Source organism: Stigmatopora nigra, chromosome 14, assembly GCF_051989575.1.
Source record: "Stigmatopora nigra isolate UIUO_SnigA chromosome 14, RoL_Snig_1.1, whole genome shotgun sequence".
Lineage (NCBI taxonomy): Eukaryota > Metazoa > Chordata > Actinopteri > Syngnathiformes > Syngnathidae > Stigmatopora > Stigmatopora nigra.
Window position 1 is genome coordinate 10815367 of NC_135521.1, and position 25616 is coordinate 10840982.

At 39.0% G+C, this 25616-nt stretch overlaps 6 protein-coding genes across 11 annotated transcripts in view; 5 read left to right on the forward strand and 1 right to left on the reverse strand.

The window, feature by feature from the left end:
• frmpd3 (FERM and PDZ domain containing 3) overlaps positions 1 to 5007 on the forward strand; it is a 47251-nt gene extending 42244 nt beyond the window's left edge. For all 3 annotated transcript variants that reach the window (XM_077732363.1, XM_077732365.1, XM_077732364.1), the window contains one exon: positions 251 to 5007. In XM_077732363.1, the coding sequence (XP_077588489.1) occupies positions 251 to 3024 (2774 nt within the window). In that variant the 3' untranslated portion in view covers positions 3025 to 5007. The remainder of the gene's footprint in view (positions 1 to 250) is intronic.
• Positions 1 to 5621, reverse strand: part of LOC144207118 (uncharacterized) — an 85859-nt gene extending 80238 nt beyond the window's left edge. Inside the window, exon 1 of the mRNA XM_077732368.1 lies at positions 5556 to 5621. The gene's annotated coding sequence lies outside the window, so the exon portion shown is untranslated. The remainder of the gene's footprint in view (positions 1 to 5555) is intronic.
• A 227-nt stretch (positions 5622 to 5848) lies between these two features.
• Positions 5849 to 10222, forward strand: prps1b (phosphoribosyl pyrophosphate synthetase 1B). 3 transcript variants are annotated; one of them, XM_077733541.1, is made up of 8 exons: positions 5849 to 5971; positions 6042 to 6226; positions 6941 to 7130; positions 7895 to 7993; positions 8169 to 8293; positions 8378 to 8551; positions 8707 to 8866; positions 9032 to 10222. In XM_077733541.1, exons 2-8 carry the CDS (start codon positions 6105 to 6107, stop codon positions 9122 to 9124), a joined length of 963 nt encoding a protein of 320 aa, XP_077589667.1. In that variant the 5' UTR covers positions 5849 to 5971; positions 6042 to 6104; the 3' UTR covers positions 9125 to 10222. The 3 variants fall into 3 exon arrangements, with proteins under 3 accessions (XP_077589667.1, XP_077589666.1, XP_077589668.1); XM_077733540.1 differs by having other exon boundaries at positions 5866 to 6226; XM_077733542.1 differs by having other exon boundaries at positions 5866 to 6226; positions 6941 to 7124.
• Positions 10223 to 10581: 359 nt separating this feature from the next.
• On the forward strand, positions 10582 to 12287 carry LOC144207875 (solute carrier family 25 member 53-like). Its single transcript, XM_077733543.1, has 2 exons — positions 10582 to 10815; positions 10969 to 12287. Exon 2 carries the CDS (start codon positions 10994 to 10996, stop codon positions 11846 to 11848), a length of 855 nt encoding a protein of 284 aa, XP_077589669.1. The 5' UTR covers positions 10582 to 10815; positions 10969 to 10993; the 3' UTR covers positions 11849 to 12287.
• An 882-nt stretch (positions 12288 to 13169) lies between these two features.
• tmsb1 (thymosin beta 1) lies at positions 13170 to 15978 on the forward strand. The gene is made up of 7 exons (XM_077733544.1): positions 13170 to 13326; positions 13973 to 14080; positions 14538 to 14573; positions 14916 to 15002; positions 15293 to 15328; positions 15475 to 15561; positions 15729 to 15978. The coding sequence occupies exons 2-7, from the start codon at positions 13981 to 13983 to the stop codon at positions 15770 to 15772; spliced, it is 390 nt and encodes a 129-aa protein (XP_077589670.1). The 5' UTR covers positions 13170 to 13326; positions 13973 to 13980; the 3' UTR covers positions 15773 to 15978.
• Positions 15979 to 16506: 528 nt separating this feature from the next.
• On the forward strand, positions 16507 to 25390 carry LOC144207873 (SLAIN motif-containing protein-like). Of its 2 annotated transcripts, none has more exons than XM_077733539.1 (9): positions 16507 to 16784; positions 17274 to 17863; positions 20210 to 20346; positions 20968 to 21090; positions 22202 to 22342; positions 22502 to 22831; positions 22950 to 23090; positions 23772 to 24057; positions 24544 to 25390. In XM_077733539.1, the coding sequence occupies exons 2-9, from the start codon at positions 17280 to 17282 to the stop codon at positions 24596 to 24598; spliced, it is 1797 nt and encodes a 598-aa protein (XP_077589665.1). In that variant the 5' UTR covers positions 16507 to 16784; positions 17274 to 17279; the 3' UTR covers positions 24599 to 25390. The 2 variants fall into 2 exon arrangements, with proteins under 2 accessions (XP_077589665.1, XP_077589664.1); XM_077733538.1 differs by having other exon boundaries at positions 16508 to 16784; positions 22947 to 23090.
• The last annotated feature ends 226 nt before the right edge of the window (positions 25391 to 25616 follow it).

The following is a 25616-nucleotide window of genomic DNA, read 5'->3' on the forward strand; positions in this document are numbered from 1 at the left end:
CCACTAAGAATTATACTGGCTTTTCTTGACAGATGTATCAAGCAAATGGCACGGCAAGAAAAAAAATACTATTCTCGTGCTGAGCCAAAAAAGCCATATAAGGCAGTGATCACTCAAAAGAACAAAAGTGAATACTAACGAGAGTTTATGAACAACTTGTCTGCATTCATAATAGGAACTCCATCTCAATGCATGTTCTCCCTTGGTTTCGGACTATCCCCTTAATGGTATTTTCTGTCTTATTCCACAGGCCTTATTGTCCTGGCAGCCATTACACCAGAATCATCGTTGGATTCGGGCCACGAAACAAATTCTTCTGAACTGACTGATGTTTCTGAGATGGTCTCAGCAATGAAGCAAAATCAAAACCAAGCCTACCTGCTAGCACACCATATTAACAAGGAAAGCCGCATTTGCCGCCGTGATTTTCCCTTGGCTATCCCCGGCTGCACAGCAAAGACGATAGGCACAGGGGCCTTTTCTCTGGGTCAGATCCGTGCCGGATGTCCACCGAAACAAGTAATCCTAAGTAAGACTATTCCATTTAAAGTCAGTCCAAGTCAAGATTCTGGAACCGTCGGAGTGGTGACAGAACAGAGAGGCAATCAAGATACCATTCCGAGTGAACAGACAAAAGAAGTTAAAGCAAACCTTGCTTCTACCAAAGCAAGCATACCTGATCCCCAAGCTGAAACACCCGAAGAAGTTAAAGCGCCCGATATTCCACCATCAATTACAGCCTCCAAAGAGCCACAGTTATCCAATGCTTCAGGGGAGACACAGAGGCTAAATCTTGTCAATGGTGTAAAAGAAAAATCAACACCACCTATGATTACAGACAAAGCCTTATCACTTCTATTACCCAAAGACAGAACTGTCTCAGCCAAGATTCCACAAAATCAAATGTGCCAAGATGCCGAGACTGCCTCTAGAGAGACCGTGAAGCCTTCAAGCTCAACAGAATTTCTACCAATGGATGATCTGTTCTGCACGTGCCCAATGCAACAAGAACTTGGGATCCAGTTAAGAATTCAAGATCCACAGGTTCAAAAGGTAGTGATGTTTCAAACGTCATCTCCCACAGATGATGAGCGTCTTCGAGCAAAAGGCCTCTTTCTGGCTAGCAGCAAAGAAAATACTGGAAGAATAGGAAAAGAATGTAGTTTGGCAAAACCTAGTACAACAGTAGAAACCAAGTATACCCCTCATTTGCCCCCAGAAAGAAAAGAAGGAGCTGAGAACAAGTTCGAGGGGGTCTTGGGCAAATCCCATTCTGAATCGCAGATATGTTCCATTAAATCATTGCCTAACTTAGAAGATAAAACCCAGAATCCTCCTTTAGAGAGAGTATCTACTCTAACAGCAAATGATTCAAAGAAATTATGTAGTGTAAAGGGAAAATCCCAGCGAACTGCCCCTTTTATGAGCATTAGAAATTTACTTTCAGCAACATTCCCAGCAAGAATGAGAAGGGAAACAGATGAGCGAAGAGCTCAGTTGCAAAAGGTACGCCAGTACGAGCTGGAGTTCTTAGAGGAGCTGCTGAAACCCAAGTCCTCACAGGGGGAGTTTTTGCCTCAAGGATCCTCACCTGTACCTTCTGGGACTCCTTGTGCCTGCCAACTACGCACTAGTCCCGTTCTTAAAGCACCGGGTATCTCAAGGGAACAGCGACGTAGTTGCGACTGTAAGCGAATGTGCAGAGGCATGAGACTTCCCGATACACCGGTGGGGTCTACGCCCGAAACACAAAATAGAGGCAGGGATAGAACTACGACAAAGACCCCTCCGACAGTCTCTAAAGCACCAAACAGTGAAGGTGCTGCAAAGCAATGTCAGAACTTGGAAGTGAAGACTGCACGGATCCGATCCATCAGCCTAGAGTCGAGAGAGCCGAGGGGAGAACAGGGCACTTGCTTGCTCCCGTGTACCTCACAAACAAACTATGTGGAAGCACCAGAAAACAAAAAACTCCAAAGGCGATACAGCATCGGAGAGCTGGATAACAATACTAATACACCTGTTTATGCAGAGGTAAAACCCAAAACAAAGAGTCTTGAGAAGGAGATGGAGCGAGTTCGAGCCACGGGATTAAGGTTGCCAACCCCGGTGGAGCCAGTTCATACACAGTCCCTCCTGGCAGAAGGAAAAGGGAAAAAGGGTGTATTTTATATCCAAGGCAATGCATTACTGACTGAAAGTAAAGATGTGAGTGGGGAAGTGTTGCTGTCGTTACCCAGTGAAGACAGTGAGGATAGGGATCGATGTTGTTCTTTTTGTTTCTGCTACCGCAAGTGTGAGGCAACAGATGAGAGCAGTGAGAAGGATGAATTGTCATACTCAATTCCCCTTCAGGTTCTTCCAGGCATGGAGTTGGACTCAAGCACATTTCCTGTTGTCAGCAAAACCCTGCAAGTTTTAAGTGCAGAAGACTGCAGTGGAGAGGAACAGACAGAGAAAGAGATACAGGCACAAGAGATTGACTTAAGAGCTTGCGGCACACTGGAGGGCAGCCTGGCCCGGGTTGAGGCTCTGCAGGGGAAATCTTTCAGCTTACCCGATGGCTTCCTAAACGCCCAGTTGGATGCTAACGAGTTACTTGCCATTCTGCGGCAGTGCGCTAACAGCCCTCAAGCCGAGGGCGAAGCTCGTCTTCAACCCTCGCGGATTGCAGAGTACAAGCAGGAGTTGGCAGTGAGGTTCAAAGAATTCAGGGCATCCTGTCGGCGAGTGGCCAGCGTGGAAAAAAGCCCCACTTGTATGCTGGCTGTTGTCACGGCCAGCTTTCAAGTACTGTGCGATTTAACTCAGACCTTCATTAAATTGGTCAGGGGGGTTCGCACAGAGACTCAAAGACAACAGCTGTTAAGAAAAGTGGAGGAAGTCGCTATTAACTACACATTGCTACTTCGCGCAGCAGAAGAGTCGATGGGACATTCGAGCAGCCTCCCGACAAAAACTGTTAGCCCACAAGTGTCCTCAGACACGAATAACATGACCTCGCTCACTCGACCCATCAAATAAAGACCATTATTTGGCAGGACTATGTTCAAATCTAATAGAAAATGCATTATGTATTCATCCACTGTTTACATTTTTACTGAATGTGCAAATGGATACTCAGCAATGATGATTGCAATGAGGCTGTTCCATCACATGTTTACAGGCCCCAAGGTAGCCTTGTGGATATTGCTCTGAAATGTAAAGCTACACAAAACTAATGCACAAATGAGTAGAATAGTGAAACAGGGCTAATCACGTCATCAGTATAGTATCGGAATAAAAATCGGTCAATATAGGACAATATTTTATATGTAGTGTACATTTGAGTTGTGTCTATTTAGAAAGTAATAACTTTTTTGTGGAAGAAAAAAAGATGATGGATCTATTTAAGAAGTAATAATTTAACAGAACTTTAAATATGATTAAAGATATATATATGCTCGGGAAGTTAAAAAAAAGAGATTTTGTCGAGTAGCTACTTGCCGTAGAGTGTATAGTTTTAAGCAATGGTGGATTAAATGGTATTATATTGGTGCGTGGAGATATAAATGTTGCAATGACAATTTCACCATTCTGTTGGCTATGATGGACATATTTTATGACGCGACAGAACATATTGAAAAATGCTCAAAGCCAAGTGCATCATGTTAAACTTTGTCATACCAGTTGGAATTCTCACAGTTTCAACCTTATGTAGCAGAGACTGAAGTAACTCCCCCGTAAAATAACATCCTATTGAAAAGGGGTACCCTCGCTTTACTTCCTCCACGTGTATTGTAAACCATTCTGCTTCATAATCCCACTACACATTGAATAAGTCCATTCAATAGCTATTCAGGCTCAATTAAAACAATATTTCTAGCAATTGTGCAAAATCACAGCATACTGTAAATGATGATAGTTTAAATATACCCATTTACAAGCAATGGAATAAGAGGAAAATTAGAACTTTGCACACCTTATCAATTTAAAACTCAAGTTGAACTATTGTGTAAATCTGTGTTTTTTTTATTCCCTCTTTTATTTCAAGATTTGAGTATGCATACATTTTACATTAACTTTGCGCTTTCATAGAATCCCATTACATTAGGTTGTCAGGCACCGTAATAACTTGCTTTCTGTGTGCTGTTGTACATTGTGCATTCTAGGAAGTATATAAGAAACACACAAAGTAGTTTTCTATGTATTTTAATAAAACTAACACATCCGCCCAGTGTCTGAAATCTTCTTTGTGTTCCACCCTTATCACAAATTAATTAAGCTCTGAAATGTCTCCGTTCACAAGACAATAAATTCAAAAGTGAATTTTTAATTTGACACAATAATTACACTGCATATCATTACAGTAGTAAGAGAATTAAATTGTTGTATAAACTCAACATTTGACAAATATTAATTTATTTAAATGACTTGTGTACTGTGTACCCATTAATATTTATGAGCATATTAAGAATATCAATGACGGTGTTTTCATTCATCTTTGGAGATTTTTTTATTCTAAAGTGAAAAATAGACTGTGGCAATATGTAAAAAAAATAGATTCTATGGCAACTGCTTTCTAAATGTAAATATTAGAAGATAGCAATATAGGCTTTTGCAATATGAGATTTAGCTTTTTATTTTATATAAAACAAAATGTAGAAGGAAACCATACTATTAGTGTTGCAAAATGGAAAACCACATTTTAAACACTTTAGTCAATCACAAGCATGCAATGTTAAAGTTAGTATTTTTATAAATACAAAACATATCAAACAAAGATCCTGGCACCTTGATGAACATCATTATTTTTGCTCTATGTCTGTGTCATTTCCTCAAAATAGCCTCCATGGTGGAATTCATTGCTTTGTTGTTGTTTTTATGTGCTCCCATTCATTCTTGTCTTGTTTTACAATAAGTGTTAGCCACTGTGGTCTTTCCTTTCATCTGTGTTGTTAAATCATGTTATGTTTTAAGAGAAATAAATGGCATCCAATAAACTCCTCATGTTACTTGGAAAACACATTTCATGGCAAACTGACTGTTTTGTGAAACAAATCACCCACTAACTTCTTCTCCTTACAGCAATCGCGGGGGTGCTGGAGACAATCCAAGTTGACTAGCCATCTTCTGTTCCACTTCTCTTAGCAGATAGGACTTGATTATCTTGATAATTCTAGTAAAAGCTCTTGCACTACCATTGACAGCGATAGACGTCCAATCCATTTTGAATGGGTGATGCTGGGTTTGAGCCTTGTAAGTGGTAATATATCAAATCTACTGTGTGATCCATGCAAAATATAGTAACTTTTTAAACAATTGATTTATCAAACAAAATCAATTGTGTGATCCATGCAAAAATAGTCATTTTTAACACAATTGATCTATCTAACAAAATAAATCGCGGTCAATGAATGAATGGTTGACGATAGCAACGCACATGTGTAGCCAAACAATTGCTCCTTATCCCAGTTATTTCATTTTAATTTGTTTGATTGCTTGCTTCTGACAAATAGAACGTTGTTTATAGTACCTATTGCATAAATATAAACACTGTACATAATGCAGCTTACCTTTAATGTTTATCTTAAGTTTGGATGTTGTTGGTCGTTTGGCGTTTTACCGCAAGTGCGTGCAAATCAAACAAATCTAACAAACAGCTGTTTTCCGCCAGATGGCCAATATTAGAAACGGACCTTTGGAAAACATAATTGAAGCCACAATAATTGCACATAAAAGTGTATGTAATTGGAAACTATCTAGCAAAAACGCAGTGATAATTTCATATATTTTTTTCTAATTATCCAGCCAACCACGCAAATATGACAGGACATATTTAGTAGACTATTAAATGTCCGAGTGTTATTGAATGCCTCATTTGCTGTTGATTCTTGTCCGATGTGACGTCATTCCCAGCAGCCATGAGTGAAAACGTGCGCGCGGCTCGGGAAGAAGAGACAAGAGTCACGCGTGATGTGTTGGCCTAGAGGTGGCTAACTACTCGTGGGTTAAGGGTAGCCGGACAACTGTTGCTCATTTCTATTCGATTATTTGTTTAGATCCTTCCTGCCCTGCTGTTGCCTTGCCTGCGTAGACGTCTCGTCGCCCTGGAGCGCAACAACATGCCAAATATTAAAATATTCAGTGGTAGTTCTCATCCAGATCTCTCTCAAAAGATAGCAGATCGCCTCGGTCTCGAGCTTGGAAAGGTTGTCACTAAGAAATTTAGCAATCAAGAAACATGGTGAGTTCATCGTCGTTGTTGTTCTATATTGTATTTACAAGTTGCTAGCTAACTGCGACAATGCATGCTATTGCCGCGCGTTTGTTGAGATGAGCTTTGCTTATTCTCACTCGTGCAGTCAATCGTGCTTTATGATTTGTTCGATTTCTTTTATAATCAATTTTTGGTACTAATGGGCTCTGTCTTGATGAGAGTGCAAATCAATAAGTGAACGACTGTCTTCGTAGTAACGTTTTGCTAAGGCCACTTTTGGCCTACTATTATTATGGTTCCATTATATGATTACATTTTTTTTTTAATAAATGTGAGTCGATTTTGAAGATCTGCTTATAGAAAGTCCCGATCTAATACATCAGAAATGTATTTAGGGGAAAACTTACATTAAATGTCTTTTTCCCCCAATTTTATCGACGTTAAAGGTTGGGGGACACATGTTTTTATTTTTTTGGACTTTTACTTTTCCGTCTGCAAACTTTGTTTTAGTAGTGTAAATAGGAGACCAACATTGGGCATCCCAAATGAAGATGACTACCAAGAATATCCTTTACAGGCTAGAATTGGTCACCATAGCAAATAATTGCGCTCCCTCCAGTTTAACCCAGAACATGTGATGCTTATGGATTGTTTATTCTGTCTCCTGTTAGTGTGTTTGCTTAGCTTTCTGCTGCTAAGTGATCTTTCTTTCTCTTGTCACCTCTACAAATCCACCTACAGTGTGGAAATAGGCGAAAGCGTACGAGGAGAGGACGTCTACATCGTCCAAAGCGGCTGTGGGGAGATCAATGATAATTTGATGGAGCTGCTCATCATGATCAACGCCTGCAAAATAGCATCCGCTTCTAGAGTCACAGCCGTCATCCCTTGCTTTCCGTACGCCCGCCAGGACAAGAAGGACAAGGTGGGGGTGAGGGACATCTGTCTAATTTTTTTTCCCCTCATGCTGTTTGCCATCCGACGTCATGATGAAAGCCACTGGCCATGTCCATGAACGCAACGCTGCATTTGGGTTTGTTTCCTGCTGGTTTTCTCCCATTCATCTGCTTGGTTTGCAGGCTCATTTCAAATTGATGTTTTTATCCTGTGCTGTGTAAAAAAAAAAAATCAACAAGTGCTTATGCTACCATTGTGTACCATCAAATATTTGACATCAGCTGCAAAAATTACATTATGCAGTATCAGCACACTTTTTTTTTAGTGCTCCTCAATACCAAATAGTTAAATTGTGCCATATCGATACTAGTATCGATGCAATACTAATAAAAACACAGTGGAAAACTAAAAAAAAGCAAATGTGCTAGTCACAGAAAGTGCACACATTTTGCAATCTTTGTAAGATCCATTAAAAAAAATCAGATAAGTATAACCTAACATTAGTGTGCATTTGTCAAATGATGTCAATTTTGGGGGGACACACTGCTTGTCTTGTTTTCCAATCTTTGGGTGCACATATTTTGCATGCTCATATGTTTGTTTGTCATTGGTTTTAATGGTGTATCTAAATCTTAAGTATTGTCCTGCCAATGCAATAAAACGCTTAAGAAAAATACATCATAATTCAAGCCATATGAGGTTTCAGAATAACATGCTAAATTCACAGGTCACTTATTATTAGCTTCAGATCATGCCTGTCTTTTTCCTCGTGACTTGACAGATCTATTTTGGTTGCAGAGCCGGGCTCCCATCTCTGCCAAGTTGGTGGCCAACATGCTGTCCGTGTCAGGTGCTGACCACATCATCACCATGGACTTGCATGCCTCACAAATACAGGTGATCACTTATACAGAGCAATTTGGGTCTGATTCCAGTGAGAACAGTATATTTTCCAGGTTAATCACCTTTAAATACAGTTGGAATTATTGTCTTAACCATTGAATGGCTTTCTTAGAACATAGTCGCAATTGGCCAGTTTGAGTCCAGACTCTACATAGCTGATGTCTTTCAGGGATTCTTCGACATACCGGTAGACAACCTCTATGCAGAACCTGCTGTATTAAAGTGGATTAAAGAAAACATAGCTGAGTGGAAGAACTGCACTATTGTGTCACCAGATGCTGGAGGAGCAAAAAGGTGAGCTTTGTTTTAACATGTGCTGAAGTAGAAATGTTTGGATTTCAGATAATTTAACATGGAGGTAATATTCTCTTTTTGCAGGGTCACCTCCATTGCTGACAGGTTAAATGTGGACTTTGCACTCATCCATAAAGAGCGGAAAAAGGCCAACGAGGTTGACCGCATGGTACTCGTCGGGGATGTGACAGCTCGAGTTGCCATCCTCGTAGATGACATGGCAGACACTTGTGGGACTATCTGTCATGCTGCAGACAAGTAAGCCTTTTGCATGATGACAATACATTTTGCTCCTTTCTGACTGAACTTCATATAATACAAAAGTTTTATTGTTAATAGTTATAGTATCGTGAATTGGTTTTCTGACTTGTTGCATCACCATTTTCTGTGATGATTTTTTTTTCTTGTTATAGGTTGATTTCTGCTGGGGCCACAAAAGTGTACGCAATCCTAACCCATGGCATCTTCTCCGGCCCGGCCATTTCTCGGATCAATAATGCCTGCTTTGAAGCTGTTGTGGTCACTAATACAATACCCCAGGAGGAGAAAATGAGGCATTGTCCCAAAATACAGGTAAATATTAGTTTGTTTATTTTTTTCTGGTTTGCTTACATTTGAAGTATTAATTCCCACCACCAAAGCCTTTGCCTGACTTAAGATTAGTCACCATTGAAATGCAGGGCATTTGATATGCTAACCAGTAAGCCCCCACTGAATGACATTTTTCTTATTTTCCAGGTTATCGACATCTCCATGATCCTCGCAGAGGCCATCCGGAGAACCCACAATGGCGAATCAGTGTCCTACCTATTTAGCCACGTCCCCTTGTAATGGTGTACACACTTTTTTTTTTTTTTTTAATTCATGTTCCATACCACCCATCCTCAAAAGGGTTGCAGGGGTTGCTGGAGCCTAACCTAGCTGTCTTTGGGCAAAAGGCACACTACACTCTAGACTGGTCGCCAGTCAGCCGTAGGGCACACAGAGACATACGACCATTCACATACCGCCACCAGCAGGAATTGAGCCTTCCCGCATTGAAGTCAGGCGAGTGAACCACTACACCATAAGGCGGCTCGGTGTACACACTCCAACCAAAAATAAATGAAGAGCCCCCGACCCAAACGCAACTGTTAAAAAAGTTCCCTCTTACGAGGGATGGAATGAAGTATCCTGTCTGTTACATGAAATCTCCTTACCTGTACATTATTTCTCACAAATAGAGCACCACAAAGACCATATTTATTGTGAACATTTGGAACAGAGAAGACATTTAGTTGAGATTGGGTTTGCCCACCAAAGTTATACTCGGAATATGTTGCTTTAGCTTGGGATCTCTGCTTTTGGAAATGGTACATGTAATGGTGCATCTCAATAAATTTCATTTTTTATAACTAAATTTAAAAACCCTGTCATAACAATGATGTATAATGTTACACAGAAAAAATAATCCCAATTATTTTATTCCAATCTGCCTCATGTTAAATAGGTATACTCTAAATTGTCCAAAGTGAACTACTACATAAGAATAAGTTTACTATAATCTTCTAATTTTTAGAGATGTGCCAGTACAGTAAATCATATTTTTTTAGGGGTTGCAGGATTTTATATCATAATTTCCAACTATACTGTTTACTTGAGTTGGTACCATTTATTTTTTACTAAAACTGAATAGCAGTTCCCATTTTTAGTCATTTATGAAGCACAGATGTGCCAAAGGGACAAAAACCAGTAGTGAATAATGTGAGAAGTTTGTCCAATATTCACCATTATTTGTTTTTCATAACGATGGTATTTAATTTCCTGGATTGTTCATGTCATGCCATTTTATTTGCTCCCGATTGCTTTCTCATTGGCATTTTCTTTTGGTTACTGCATTGATTTATGTCCACATTTAGTTGCATTTTAATAAAAACAATATTGAATATTTGTCTGAGTTTCTTGTCATTTATGCTTTCATGCCTGTAGTATAATTTCTATGAGATTTTACAGCCAGTCTCAGTTTGAGGAATATTTATTGCAACCAATGGAGGCAGAAAATGAACAAATGTATGCATATACTGCTTACCCTTGCACTTGTAGTGGATTGGACACCTACTCCACTCACTGTCAACCAATAGGTTCATTAGAAGGTGCCAAAATATGTTACCCTTTAGAGTAGTGCAAAATTTTATTTCTGATAGAATTATAGAGGATGCGGCACGCCCATGGATTGGCTGAACAAAAGCAGCCAATCGCTGAGAAGATGGCGATTTAGTCTCAGCCAATAGTTATTCTAAATGGGCGGACATATGATGGTTAAGCGCATCGCATCTTATCTGCACGGCAATAGACCTTATTTTATTCATTTTTTTTGTGTGCAGGAAAGTAGAATACTAATACCATGCTTTTATGACAGGTGGCTTGTTAATGTAATTTCCTATTTTTTCCAACACTCCTCGAGGTGCGTTTGGGAAATCAATGTTGCTGGTGTTGTGGTTCTCTACATGTTCTGCTTTTGTTTCATCGTGACATTTGAAATAGTAAGTACATCTTTTGCTTCATTTCTCTGTTAATGATTTTGTGATTGTTTTTAGTAAGTAGATTTTCATTGCAATTTTTTATACTGTTTTTGCTGTCCGAGGTTAGGATGAGAGTGTCAGTTGAAATACTACATCTATGATGTCATTTTTCAGATCAAGTTAAATAGGAAATCCCAAGATGACACAAAATGAAGATGCCCTGATGGACTCAAAGGCACGTTTCCAAAGCTACCTCCATGGTGGGACCTCAACCTTGTTCTCCACCCTGATTGTATTCCCGGTCTACAAGACTGTTTTCCGTCAACAAATCCACAATATCCAGGTTCACAGGGCCGTAAAGCAGCTCCACAAAGAAGGTTTTGGTAAGCTCTACAGGGGGGTTACGCCCCCATTACTCATGAGGACGCTCAATGGAACACTCCTCTTTGGACTCCAAGATACCTTCGTTCGCCTGTTGTCCCGACCAACCTCGAGTGCCATACCCGCCTCTTTGCTTCCCGCGGTGGCGGGTCTCGGCGTAGGAATGGTCGAGGCGGTTGTGTTTACCCCGTTTGAGCGTGTCCAGAACGTGTTGCAGAGTGGGCACAACGACCGCCGTTTACCAACACTGAAGAGTGTTCTTCTAAGGTTGAAGGCTCAAAGGTTTGGTTCCGGTTACTACCGGGCCTTCCTGCCCATTGCGGCTCGTAACGCTTTAGGTAGCTCTCTTTATTTTGGTTTGAAGGGGCCCTTGAGTGCCGCCGTAGCCGGGCATGGGATATCTCCTGTTGCATCTTCCTTTTTTTCTGGAACAATGACTTCAATGGCCGTCAGCTTGACCCTGTACCCTCTGTCTGTGCTGGTAGCAAATATGCAGGTGGAAGTTCAGACTGAAGTGAAAGGGGTGATGGCTTGCTGGAGGATGCTGTGGAAATCCCGGCAGAGGAGTGTTCTATTACTCTACCGGGGTGGTGCTTTGGTTATTCTCCGATCGTGTATCACTTGGGGAATCACCACAGCTATCTATGATAGGCAGCAAAAACACTCATCTTGAGCAGACTCTACTACAAGTAAAACTAGAATTAATGGCAAAATGTATGTGTGTAATGTATTGTCATTAATTTTGTCTCTTTGAATCATGTACTCAAATGAATTTTTGTCCATTTGCCTTAGGGTGAAAATGTATTGGATGTCTTGAAAGATGAGCATTTTTAGCCAATCTTTAAAGCCATATACTATTCTTCTAAATTGCAAATTTTATCAGGTTTTATTCCACTGTAACTTAAAGTGCTATTGACTCTCATGTGCCTTTTTGTTCTACCACATAAACAGAAGAATCCAAATAACCTCAAATTATATCAAATAATGTACTGCATAATAAAATGTCCTCTGTGTTTGATGCAAATGATAAAATTGATAAAAAAAATAATAACTGAATCTACCAAGCAGTTGTAGTATCCCTTTAATGCCAATTAAAATTATTGTTGAACAAATTCCTGTACTTACATATGGTACATTCCAATATATTTATCATAGACAGTTAGCCATTATTCAGTTCATTTATATAGTATTATTAACTCATTGGCCTTGGATGGTGATTGAGGAAACAGAAATTCTCTCATACTGCATTCCATGCCACATTTAGTCCTCTAGATGGTACTATATTACAAATGATCACAAAAATCTTCCTTCCTGTACCATTGAAAGCTCACTGAGTTCACTCCAAGCTATTCTGATAGTTAGTTACTCTCTCTTGCATGCCCAGACAGGAGCAAAGAATTGCACTGTTGCAATGCCAAAACCATTCCCATAGCTTAAGGGGGCCACCTTTAACCCTTTCAGGAATGAAATCTATGACTTTCTCTTTCCTCCAATCCTTTTGCAATAGAAAAAAGTAGTTTATACATTATTCGTCTATGCCACTTATCCTCACAGGGGTGCTGAAGCCTATACCACCTAACTATGGGCAGTAAGTGGGGCATGAATTAGTCCCCATCCAGTCACATGACACATGGAGAAATACAATCAATTTCTCCCACAGACAATTTGGCGCTTTCACTCAGCCTACCTTCTATGTTTTGGGAAAGTGGAGGGGAAAAAACATGCATTCAATGGAAATAACATGCAAATACTACACTAAAAAAAAGCCCATGGCCAGGATTGAACCCTTGATTTCAGAACAGTGGGGCATATAAGCTAAGTACACTTCCACTGTGCCACCATACCGAGAGATACGGACAAAAAAAAAACGTTAAAGGTATTTCAGGTGTCAAAAAAGAAGCTTTATTTTGAGCAAAAATAGTCCCTTGCCTTAGAAGAGCATTGCCTTAAATAGCTTTTCATTGTAGTGGCCACTGTTCCCGAAAGGTTAATATTCAAACCAATTGGAGTGCTTCCATGCTTTGGGAGCCAATGGAATAAGTGTGATAGTTGACTGCACATTGGGGCGTTGCCTCCAGTTCAACTGTTTGCTTAGCTTCTATCCCTCACACTCTTCTTACCTGCAGAGCACTACACAACTCTACAAAACAGGTAAAAGAATCGACAATGTTTAGCTGTATATGTTTCCAATCTTCCTGTGCAACCATTTAGGCTGTAAATATTGTTATACTTGCAAATTTTGTTGTACAGATTTTTTTTAAATGACCAGATTTTTGTTTTTCTTCTAACACAATGCATCTACTGCTGATTTCAATGAGAAAAGTTTATTTTTCATGCTGCAGTCCTCTTTTAAACTTGTTTAGCAGATTGTATATGATATGACATGTTATGAAATGTAGTTTCTCGTATTTTGGAAGTTGCGCAACTTCAGGGTACAGTGCAAATCGGGCATTTTTATGGGTGGGGCTTGTGTACCTGTATGGGCATGAAATGTAGGCCACACCTTAAGTGATGGGTGCATAATGAGATTTTATGTGCAGGAATGTTTGGGCAGTAGAACACAATTCATTTAAAAATAAGTTGATTTAACCCTTTTGGTACAATGGTCACTACAGTGGACAGCTATTCAAAAGTTGGAATTTAATAGGAATAATAACAAAATGCATCTATTGATGGCCCCTCCTAAGGTATTTTTTTCTTTAAGAATAGACTTTTAATTCATTTGAATCAAAAGGATTGGCTGTAAATGCTCATGTTTCAATGCCACAAGGGTTAAATTACCTTTCTCTTATAAAAGCTTTCAGAATGGGCGACAATCCAGTAAAACAGGAAGTCAAGAACTTTAACGTGAAGACACTGAGGAAGATAGAAACAGAGGAGAAGAATATACTTCCTACTCAGTCGGGTATGTGGCAATTTTTTTGACTACAATACCATTCCTGGCATTAAAAAGGGCAATACGTACTACTTCCCCTCCAATTATTAAACGTACCTGCAGACTTTGGATCAAGTTTCAACTGTGAATACACACCCAGTGATAAAGAGGAGCTCCTTCTGCTATTCACTTGCATCATATAAAGAAGAAGAAGAAAAAAAGAGGAGTGACGTTTTTTAGGCTGAAAAAATAGTCTTAAAATGATTCACGATGCTTTTGTTAATCGATTATTTGACTCAATGTGACAAACCTAGTTAGAAAAACAAATAGCATTCCAGGAAACAGTTATGTGGCCTACTTAAAAGGATGTTTTTGACATACTAAGTGTAGAATTTTGTATAGTTTAAGAGCTGTTGTTGCTTTTTCAACAGTGTATTATCAAGTGCTTGATTATTTTTCTCTTTTATTTTAATATTTATATTTTTAGAAATCCAAGCAGAAAAGAAAATGGTGAACGAAGAACGTAAGTATGGAAGCAAAACTTTTGTAAATAAGAATATTACTACTTTAGTTGTTGTTTTAGTATTAAAAGTGCACAACACTAACTGGTTTGTTGACACGCCTATTTACATAATAAGGTAGGTAAACATTTCAAATCGATTGGACGTCAAGCACTGTCATTGGCGAATGGGAAAAGTAGCATTTTATCATTTGCAATTTATGATATTCCAATAAAGCTTTCTTTAATTGAACCCTGGAGAAAATGACTGGTTAAGTTGGTACTTTAGGACTTGTTGTGCTAAAAACAGGTATTGGTTTGTCATAATGAATATTTACATAGGAAGATTGTTTTCTTTTTAAATAGCTTGCCGGAAGGAAGTAGAGGACTTTGATGTGAAAAAGCTGCGGAGGACAACAACGGAGGAGAAGAACACACTTCCAACTTCAGTGGGTAAGTGGCAAACATTGAACGCAACATGATCCCAATCAAGCAAAATAACTCCTAATATAGAATTATTGTTATGGAAAAATATAGTACAATATGTGCATTACCACGCAACCCATTGGATTCAATATTATTATTGATTTAGTGCTTATAATATAGGCAACCATATACTATAGTGAAACATTTTAACATTTGTTTAACTGCATTTAAATAATTATGTTAATTTCAATGATTGTTAAATTCTAACTCTTGGTTAATGTGTTTTTCTTTATCTCCATTTTGATTATTTTTTTTAGACATTGAGACTGAAAAGACAATAATAAAAGGAGAAAGTAAGTATTCAAGAATTATTTTTTGGGGGGAATGATCCTATTAGAAAATGAAACATTTGTTATTGTTTTAAGGAGTAATCGTGCAAAAAAATGGTAATTGATTTGCAAAAAAACAACAATAGTAAGATAATTTGATATTTTGACAGCTTGCCGGAAGGAAGTTGCAGATTTTGATGTGAAAAAGCTGCGAAAGACAACAACAGAAGAGAAGAACAAACTTCCGACTCCAAAGGGTGAGAGGAAGGAAACCCTTGAATAAAATACTATCCTCTTTGATATGACAGTATTCATGCATTTAATGTACTGCTCATCTTCACAATGTATGACTTAGTATTTGTTGTCACTATATATGTCATTATATAATTAAATATGTTTTTCTTTGTTTCTTTTTTTTTTATAGATATTCAGGATGAAAAGAAAATGATGAAGGGTGGACGTAAATGACTCACCCATTGCTGAAGCTTGACTTCTTCCCTTCAATGTGGTCCAGTTCCATCCATCTGCCACCTTCATATGCTAACCTGAATATTGAAAAATGTATTACTGCCCTTTGTGTATTTTAATCACTCTTTTTAAATAAAAAAAAGTCAAGCAAATTCTATCTTACAGAGTTTGACAAAATAAAATGGGATTCACATCCATGAAATTCAGTTTGCAAATGCTATTTTCTTTTCCCCTTAGTCCTATTATGGCAGATATTATTGAAGAGTTTTGGATGCTTGGGTAAAAATGAGTGTTGTTTTTGTACCATACTGCAAAACCAATGCACGGTAAACATTTAAAAAGGCTATTCAAAAATAATTGCTCCAACCGGTAATGCATGTTTTCTTTTATGAGACTGATTTCCTTATGAGAGTGCTAGCTCTTATTTTCCATAACAGGCAACTATTTAAAAATAGACAAACATTCCATACTAAACAGTAGACCTTAGTTCTATAACTACAGTATCCGGAGAAAACCCACAAAGGCCCGGGGAGAACATGCAAACTCCACCCAGGTGGACTGACCTAAATTTGAACCCAGGGAAATTCCTAATTTCTTAGTATTTACTCCAGGTTTTGAATTATACTACTCATAATACTCAATATCGTTGTAGAACACACGCACCTTGTCCATTTGCCTTTACTTTGCCTCTCCACCAGGGGGCGCGGGATAAGACAGGAAACACTGTACGGTGGGCGGGGCTCTGCGGGTCTTGCTCAGCTCTGGATGCTAACTTAAGTCCATCAACAAGCTAGTTAGCGACATGAGTGCAAGTACTGAGTTCCCACTGGCTTCAGGACAACATGGGCCGAAAGTGAGGTGTTTTTGCGACCATCGATGATCATCTTTGCTGGATAGGGATTCCCTCCTTCATACATCTAGGTCGCTGGCGGTGGGGGGGACTTGTTTGATTTCGGAGTGGCGGGCACGTTCACTTGTCACGGATCGCGGGGACAACACGGAACACTTACCGGTACGTTTGTTTTGCTACTCCGGCTAAGGGCAAACAGTACTACTGCAAGGACATCGCTAGTTGGCAATTCTGAGAAATAGATCACAGCAATAACACTGCAATATTGCATATAGATTTATGTTTTTTTAATGCTGGTGTTGCCTTTTCCTTTGAATGTCTTAACGAGCAAAAAGTGGTGTAACCCTGTTTGTGAATATCAACGTCGTATCGTTGTTATTACTATCTTGATACCGTTGGGGCGTCTGAAGGTGGGTTGTCATCCTTTTTTATCTGATTTCTTTCATTGTCTGTGGAACTAATCAGAGAGGGTTTAAAGGTTATTATAATTGTAAAATAAAAAAATGCAGTTCCCTGGGGATGCTTAATGTGGGGACTCAAATCCATGTAGATTCTCCATCAATTCCTATTAAATTAGGATATTATTCAGATCACATCCTAGTAACATCCTTTCATTGTACATGTTCTAATCCTGAGTTTAACCCTCAACAGAGAATAATGGTGGTTCCAGAAAGTACAGGCCTGGTCCCCCAACCAGATAATGGCAGTCCCCCTGGCCTGGAAGGCTCCATCCTGGGGTGCAAGGAAGAGATGGAAGGCGCTCAAGGGGGTGTAGAATTGGAGGAGGTCCGAAAATTGCAGGAACTTGTTCATAGACTGGAAGTACAGAATGAGACGCTGCGTAACAGGGGCGGCAAAAACATCATCAACCGAGGAGCCAGCAGCGAGAGCAACCACACATTGGCTGTCGGTATCAATGACCGGCTTAACTGTTCAGCCGCCAGCACAGACTTTGACCTGTCACCCCCACTGGAAAACTTCACTGGGTCCATCAGACCCGAGGAAGATGAGGATGAAGATGTGGCTGAGGATATGGGCCCACGCGCTGGCTTCCTCACTCTGACCTGTAGCGGAGGGTCAAGACAAGGTCAAAGCCAAACGCCAGATAGTCCATCGCAAGAGAGCTATGAGTCGGAGACACTTGCAGAAAGCGATTCGGGAGTAGAGCAATCGGCTCTTGATGAGGTGGACATTCTTGATTTGGAAGATGAGTGTGCTGAATTGGAAGATGAGGACAGCTGGTATGTTCTTTCAACTGTACAACATATTGCATTAATGTCACAACATATGACCATGCATTGAATGGCATGACTCATTTGTCTTAATTCAGGAGTCTTTAGAGAGATGAGTCACGTCGTGACTGACTTTTTACCCAAAGGGCTAGTGACTGTTAAGTCTACTTAAGCCATTTGGAATTTTGCATAAATATGGGAATTTTTTTTTATTAATATGTATTTAGGGTGAGCTATTAGGCAAGTCATGTTTTGCAATTTATGAGCAAAGGAAATTTAAAGCAGCGAGTGTTAAAGTAGTACTAAGTTGCAAAGGCATGAATACTAGGAGTTGCTTATTGCTCACTTAACAAAAGTTAACTATAATTAAGGAAAACTGCTTCAATAAGTTAGCCAACATTTTTTGTATGTATCTTTTGTTTTATGCTAAGAGTTATGTGGATGAAAATAGTTAATATTTTAAACATGTTCCACATTTTGCACAAAAAGTTATTGTTTTATTCTTTTTTGACAGCACTATATTTAAAAACATTTATAAGTTGTATAGCAGTCGTTTATATTAAACAAAGTAATGCGTTTAAATGAGACTTATGAAGCATATCGTTTTAAAATGTTACTCACTGCTAATTTTTGGCCAATTGCATCTGTTCATTTTGACTGTAGATCAGGATTTTATTTGCATTTAATCTTCCATATTTTGAATATACGCCATATGATTTCCAAAAGCAGATATAATCCAAAAGGCTAAATCCAGCCAGTTTATCTCCTTGCTTAACAGCCAGTCTATTCACGTCTTATTTCATCATTAGCCATACCATATGTGATTTAGAGGTGCATCATAGCCAAAATACCCTGTAATCCTGGTAGCAACATAATCTGAGCTGGCCTGGCCTATCCGCTGCCGCATGGATAAACTGCTTTGGGTGGGATTGCGCAGCATGTGACGCGGGGGCCCCAACTGTGACCGGATTGCAACTGGGACAAAAACACTGGCGCGGAAGAACTCGAGGGAATCTGGGGACCAATCGTAACGCAGCATGAATTAAAGTCGTGGTCAGTTGGGCAGAATAACAATCATTTGGAAATTGAATCATAAGGCCAAAGACAATAGAAGATTTCCTAGAGTTTTTGTCATCGAAGCTTGACCTAAAAAAAAAATATATATATATATTATCTTCATTGTTATGATTCTGAATTATCTGAAGTCTCATAAAACTCGCTGGGGGCTAGTGATGATGATTTGTGACTTTAGTGCCATATATTAAGCTTGAACTCTTACAATTTAAGTGACTAGAGTGAAAATTGTGTGTAAAATGTGTTCACATAAGTCAGCTCAATTTTTAATATCAAAAGAAGTTTTTAATTTTTTTCCCTGTTGTCAGGGTCCATCACAGCGTGTTACTTGCATGGTATTTTTTTTCTTTATGCCCTAGGGCCTTCCTCTCATACCATTTTTTATCCAGGGCAGACATTGGCAGTAACTGGGAATTGCTGCACATACACACATAGTACACACATTATTGGTGCTTACAACTGTAATTACTGTGTCAACAAAATTGAACATTATCTCATGCCAAGTGTAAATCCAAGGCTGTGCTTCACTTTTTGACCCGGTAATTCTTTTTATAGCCAAACTGCAGGTTGTAAGTCAGTGAATAGAAAGAATGAAACACCTGAATATATCATATTACAGTCATTAAAGAAGCAATATGTAAAATCAATGACAAAATATGATATTTTAACCAGGATCAAAATAACCTGCTTAACCAGTGTTATCACTATATCCCCAATCCATGATTCTTTCACATCTCTACTCAGAATATTACGTCCAGCTAATCAATAATTAAAGTGCAAATCTCACGTAACGCTCCTTTTGAAGAAGTTACCATGTGGATACACAGAGAGACGCAGTGGGATATGTGACCTGGATTTTTTTTTCTCTTGTTGCCCATTCCACTGGGAATTTACTCGCTTTTGTATTTGTTCGCTGAAAAGATCATTTGTGGGTGATTCTGGTTCTGAACCAGTTGGGCTGCGTCTTTTGTGTGCACACCTCAAAGGATCAGCTCATGTGAGCATCACTTCAAAGCCTCTGGCAGGTTCTTTACTTTGAAAAACACATGAACTTCTATGAGGTTGTTTTTGTGTGATGAAGTAGATCATTTGAATTAATTGCCAAGCCTAAATAAAACAGCCATATTGGCATCTAGTATAACAAACGTTCAATTTTGGAAACTTGCACCATTTCTATCGCGATACATTGCTTCTCCTTCCTTTAAAACAATATGCAATGATAATTTCGGGCTATTTCCCTTTTTTTTTCTTGTAACAATACATTTTCTTTGTTGTCATCAGGTTATACGTGTCGCCTAAAAAACAAGTATCTGATGCAGTCCCCGAGTCGCCTCTGAAGTGGTGTCGGCAGGTTTTGGACCAACGCAGCCCAGAAACGGAGAAGGCATGTCGGACCCTCATGAGTCGCTTGGACCAGAGTATGTGTTATACGTAATATATGTTATCATTCTTTTATCCATCGTGGAACCAAATTTCATCACTGTAATTGTCGGACGCTAAGGCGAACCTGACTGTAAGCCTCACCCTCCAAGTTCAATGTGAACCAACTGCATTTTTGGTGACAATTCATCTGCATTAGTCTGCCAAATGTTGTTAGGGAGTGTACATTTAAAGTAAATCCCTCATCCAAAACACCCTTTATTTTTTTATGTGAATGCAGTTCTACTATTAGCTCTTTTCAGAGGCCAGACAACACATTTTTTTCGTGGAGAGTTGATTGACTTCAAAAATTATGCACTTAAAGTGCTTCTTTAAGAGCCAAGTTTCCTAATGTTGGGAATAGAAGTGAAATTGCATGTTTTGGCAAGCCATACTTACTATTTAGGTGGTAGCAATAAGGCACTGTCTCCATTCAGTGTAGTTCAATTTTCTTATAATGTTTTCACTTGTATTTTACAGTCCTAGATGCCTAGTTTCATTTTGAACCTTTTTATTATTTTGCTCCCCTGTGTAAACTTGGTTTATGCATTACACTTGACCCACCTTTTCTTTTGTCTGTGCGCCACAATGGGTCACTCTATCCATCTTTTCCCCCACAGCATCCCGGTGGAGGAACATGTACAGCAGCCCATCAGCAGAGGCAGGCTCAGCAGGCTCGGGCCTGATCTCTCCTGGGTACCACAAATCAACTAACAAATCTCTACTAACCTGTGGCAGCTCAGGTATGGCATGACATTAACACGCTCTGCTCCTCACATTCCGCACAACACCAAAGATGGACTGACCTCGGGATGTAGGTCACTTGTTATGTGTGCACGAATGTATCCACCATTTGTTCACTTGAGGGCATTTTGCATGTTTGACTGGGGTAAATGTAGACCACAGTTATACTTTAAATGACTTCTATTCCTTTTTATTTTGTCGGTGTTCAGCTAATCCAAATTTCTAAAGCAATGTTCATGCTTGATATAAGCAAGTACATGCGAACCACCAAATAATACAACAAAGGAACTCTTTCTTATCTTTATGGATAGTGACCAGGTAATAAAAGCTTTTCGGATACACCTCTTTAGGTGTCACATGTACTGTTTGAAACGTACATGTACTGTTAAACCCCTAAAACAAATAAAACTGATAACAAGTGATCTATTGAACAGTAAACGTTGACAGTTGACATCTTTGTTCACTGTTTTTTTGTAATGGCAAACTAGCACAACAGATGAGATTAAAATATACAGATTTTAAACATTATCCTTTAACTGCAGAAAGGGGAACAAAGGAAACAGCAAGTTATAAACAAGTAAATATTAAGAATATAGAATGATAAGGTCTGTTTGATTTTCAGACAAACTGCTAGAAAGACGGTTGGTAATTATTTAAAGTCTATTTTCTTTGGTGGGACTTAACATGTATTTTAAATATGTTTAAGTAGTGTGCTAACATTGATGAAATCTAACCGTCTAACTTGTTTTAATGGGTGTCACATTCACTCTCTTGGTTTTCCTGACATTTTTCTCACATTGCTAATGTTGGTGGCAAAACCTATAATTAACAGTTTTTGCATGGCTTATGGTGTTGTGATCCAGAACAATCCCACCAATTTGCTATGTTGTCTTTTTTTGTCAGTTTAAATGCCTTTTTGTATTGTGTACCTATTGTTAACACAATATTCCTTATAAAGTTGAGTGCAACAAATCAATATATATATTTTTTTATATTTACAATATTTTTTAATGAGGTTTTACACAACAGGGCAGTGTATTATAGCTTGGTGCCTTTCCATGACTAAACCAATACACATTTTGTTTTCTAATACATCCTCTCCCCTGACAGGAGTCTGTGGTGTGCCATCAACCATGAGTTCTCAGTCTTCTATAGATAGTGAGCTCAGTACATCAGATGACTCAATCTCTATGGGTTATAAACTGCAGGATCTAACTGATGTCCAGATTATGGCTCGTTTACAAGAAGAGAGTAAGTACAGACTTGAGTTTTCTCCCAAAAATATTTCAACTCAACAACAACACAACATTGCTGCAACAAATGAGACAATAGTCATCTGAAAACAACAACAAAATGAGATTCCATCATCACAAGATTGATCATTTGACATGTATATCTTTTTAATGTCAGGTCTGCGGCAAGATTACGCTTCTAGTTCAGCGTCTGCTTCACGTAGAAGTTCGACAACGTCCCTTCAGTCCCTTCGCCGGGGCGGTACATACAGCGACCAGGAATTTGACAACTATAGCCTGGAAGATGAAGAAGATGAATTCAGCCCTGTCCCTCAGCAACGCCATCGCTTCACTCCCTCTCCTTTAGGCTCACCTCGATGTTTGTCGCCCTCCACGTCCAATCATGGACAAGAGCACAGTAGCAGACTGTGTGCTCCTCGTGCAAGAACACCCAGACGTTCTTTACAAGGGCCTAGTGCGGAGCTTCTCAAATTTGCCAAGAGCGAGGGTATGTCACAGCTTCTAGTGGTCCCTATGTATACAAATGGTCAAAGTTTGAGAAACGGGGTGACAACAGTAATTGCGCCAAACAAACTCTTCTTGCTTAATGCCTCTTTTTCCAGAAGAGTTGAGGCACAGCATGCCTAATCTGGCCCCTCGCACCAGCCTGCGTTCCCTGGAGGCAGTCAGAAACAGCCGTAGCATGGAGGCTAACCTCCAGAGCTCTGGCAATCGCATGTCCCACTTGACTCCCTCCCCATCCTCAGGTAACCCTCTACCCTGGACCCCCTTACAGCACATGTGTCAAAGTGGCGGCCCGGGGGGCCAAATCTGCCCCGCCGCATCATTTTGTGTGGCCTGGGAAAGTCAATCATGAGTGCTGACTTTCTGTTTTAGGATCAAATTAAAATGAAGAGTATAGTTGTATATTACATTGACGGATTTTCCCTCTTTTAAATCAATAATTGTAATTTCTTTTCTGTTTTTAGTTCAAAAATAATTTTGTAAAATCTAAAAACATATTTTAAAAAATCTAAAAATAAGCATTGTTTTAGATCTATACAAAACTAGATATTCAGGAATTTTAATCCAGGTTTTTTAATCCATTTATAAAAATAAAAATTCTAAATATTATATTTAAAATGGTCCGGCCCACATGAAATCCAGTTGACGTACCAACCCGAGTCTGACACCCTTTCCATATAGAATCACAATTACCTATTGTCTCTCCCTCATTCCTCTGAATGCTACTTCCATTTACTCACCTTGCTGCCACTTACAATTGTGTTTCACTTATTGCTATTACAATTTTTCATTTATTCATTTTTAAACAATGAGCAAATAGTCTGTTTTCTCTCAGAAATAAAAGCGGGCTATTCACTAGATTTCCTAGGGCGACGGTAGGCACACTATTTACAAGTGCTGTCTCTTTTTTTTTTTTACTTAAGGTATGGCTGCTAGTCGGCTGCGAAGCAATGGCCAATCTCCTCTTTCTCTGCGGGCTCCAGTGAAAGCCGTCAACCCCGTGGGCTCTATAGGATCTCGTCAGCCGTCCAGAGGACTGCCTGTTATCCAATCACCCGCTGTTTCAGGGGGTCGTCGGGTCCAGCCTGCTGCATCTTCTAATGGCGGATCCTATATACCAGGAAGAGCCTCAGCTGGTGTGGGGCGAACTGCAGTGAGCCGAGGACAGTCCGTACCTACTAGAAGTAAACTGTCGCAACCAACCAGAAGGTAAGCACTAGAAAATCATTTGGGACCCTTAACATTAGGGTTTATATGTTTGTTTATAAAGACAAAGAAAAATGTTAATGGTTGTGTTCTAAATTACCAATAAAATAAATTCAGTGACCTTTAAGAATGCATTGTAAAGCATTTCACAGAAATTAATATGCTTTTGGGGTAATGTATTGAATGAGCAGTTTTATAATCATTTTCTTGGCAAAGTCAATGAAAAAAATTGATTTGATTCACATTTTTTATTGCTATAATATGACAATTCAACAAACTGAATCACACTTATTGCTCCTTGAGTGGAAGTGTCTCAAAGTCTTGTTAAATAACTTGAATTCTATAATAACTCCATTCAATTATGAAGCTTATTTGTCCTACTTATGAAGTCATTTCATTGCTGCTGACCTTTGTTATCAAACATCGTTTTATTATCCTACAAGCACTTCCGTGAACAGAGGCAATAAAGACTTTGGATCTTCTTAATAGGTCGTTGGGCATGGTTAAAACTTCCGAAGAATCCTGGAAAGATGGCTGCTACTGAAGTTGATATCCTATGATGGGTATTTACTTATGCAATCCTCACGTAACCTTCTTCTCATGGACATCTTTAAAAAAAAAAAAGCAAGAGGGGACTGGATTTTTGTGGAAATTCATCTTTGTCTTGCATGAAGCATTGTCAACAATAACCAGCATGGATGTGTTGGCAAATAAGAAGACACACTCCAACAAATGTTAGGACAATCTCAAGTGCTTCCAGAAGATTTGTTTGGGTCAATTTTACCTATTTTTCTATGGTGATTGTTTGAAACTGCTGTACTATTCATTAATTGTATTTGCTTTGTGATGTTATTAATATGGAGTTCTAAGGAAAATTGTCATCTTTTGTGTAAATTCCTACTAGATGTAGGCACTAAGTAACGCATGCTTGATGTTTTTGTTTTTTCTGGTGTCATACAACATTGTAGTATGACAATTTTTATGTTTGATTGCACAATTTCTGGGAATTGCTGGAGGTATTGTTGATTGGATAAATTGTCAGGTTTGTGTTCTCGTAAACTTCAGCATCACATCTCGCTTACGTCTCAGACAAAAAAAATAGTTTGTGCCAAGGAGCATTGGAGCTGCAGCATCTTTTCTAAATGATCACTGATCATCTATGTTACAATATTGATAATATTGCATATCTGGTTGCAATGTTTTTGTGTTTTCAATCTATGGATATAAATGTTTATGCAATATGGGCCTCCTGCCTTAGGAAAGATTTCATTATCAGAATACATCTGAAAAGAAATGAGAATAAAAAATGTTAAATAAAGCTCAATCTAAGATCTAACATGTTTGTTTGTGTACGTTCTTGTTCTCCTCTATCATCACAGGCTGAACAAGTTCCAATCTGGAATAGCTGCAGTAAGAGAATGTTGTTGTTTCCTGGGTGGATAACCAAAACTGCTACTCCACCCATCGCCACTAAATGGCCTACGGGCCCCGTGCGCGTCAACATAAAAGTCTGGGGAAATAATTCCAAAATAATTTCATGAGTGCGTGTGATATTGGCGACG

What these genes read in the sequence shown, in the direction of transcription:
- tmsb1 (XM_077733544.1), top strand. Translation starts at nt 13,981, where the DNA reads ATGGGCGACAATCCAGTAAAACAGGAAGTCAAGAACTTTAACGTGAAG. An exon ending in CACACTTCCAACTTCAGTGG is followed by an intron (nt 15,003 to 15,292) that starts GTAAGTGGCAAA and finishes TATTTTTTTTAG; the next exon opens with ACATTGAGACTGAAAAGACA. An exon ending in GACAATAATAAAAGGAGAAA is followed by an intron (nt 15,329 to 15,474) that starts GTAAGTATTCAA and finishes ATATTTTGACAG; the next exon opens with CTTGCCGGAAGGAAGTTGCA.
- prps1b (XM_077733541.1), top strand. Translation starts at nt 6,105, where the DNA reads ATGCCAAATATTAAAATATTCAGTGGTAGTTCTCATCCAGATCTCTCT. An exon ending in TTTAGCAATCAAGAAACATG is followed by an intron (nt 6,227 to 6,940) that starts GTGAGTTCATCG and finishes ATCCACCTACAG; the next exon opens with TGTGGAAATAGGCGAAAGCG. An exon ending in GATGCTGGAGGAGCAAAAAG is followed by an intron (nt 8,294 to 8,377) that starts GTGAGCTTTGTT and finishes CTCTTTTTGCAG; the next exon opens with GGTCACCTCCATTGCTGACA.
- LOC144207873 (XM_077733538.1), top strand. Translation starts at nt 17,280, where the DNA reads ATGGTGGTTCCAGAAAGTACAGGCCTGGTCCCCCAACCAGATAATGGC. An exon ending in TTGGAAGATGAGGACAGCTG is followed by an intron (nt 17,864 to 20,209) that starts GTATGTTCTTTC and finishes TGTTGTCATCAG; the next exon opens with GTTATACGTGTCGCCTAAAA. An exon ending in CTGTCGCAACCAACCAGAAG is followed by an intron (nt 24,058 to 24,543) that starts GTAAGCACTAGA and finishes TCTTCTTAATAG; the next exon opens with GTCGTTGGGCATGGTTAAAA.
- LOC144207875 (XM_077733543.1), top strand. Translation starts at nt 10,994, where the DNA reads ATGACACAAAATGAAGATGCCCTGATGGACTCAAAGGCACGTTTCCAA.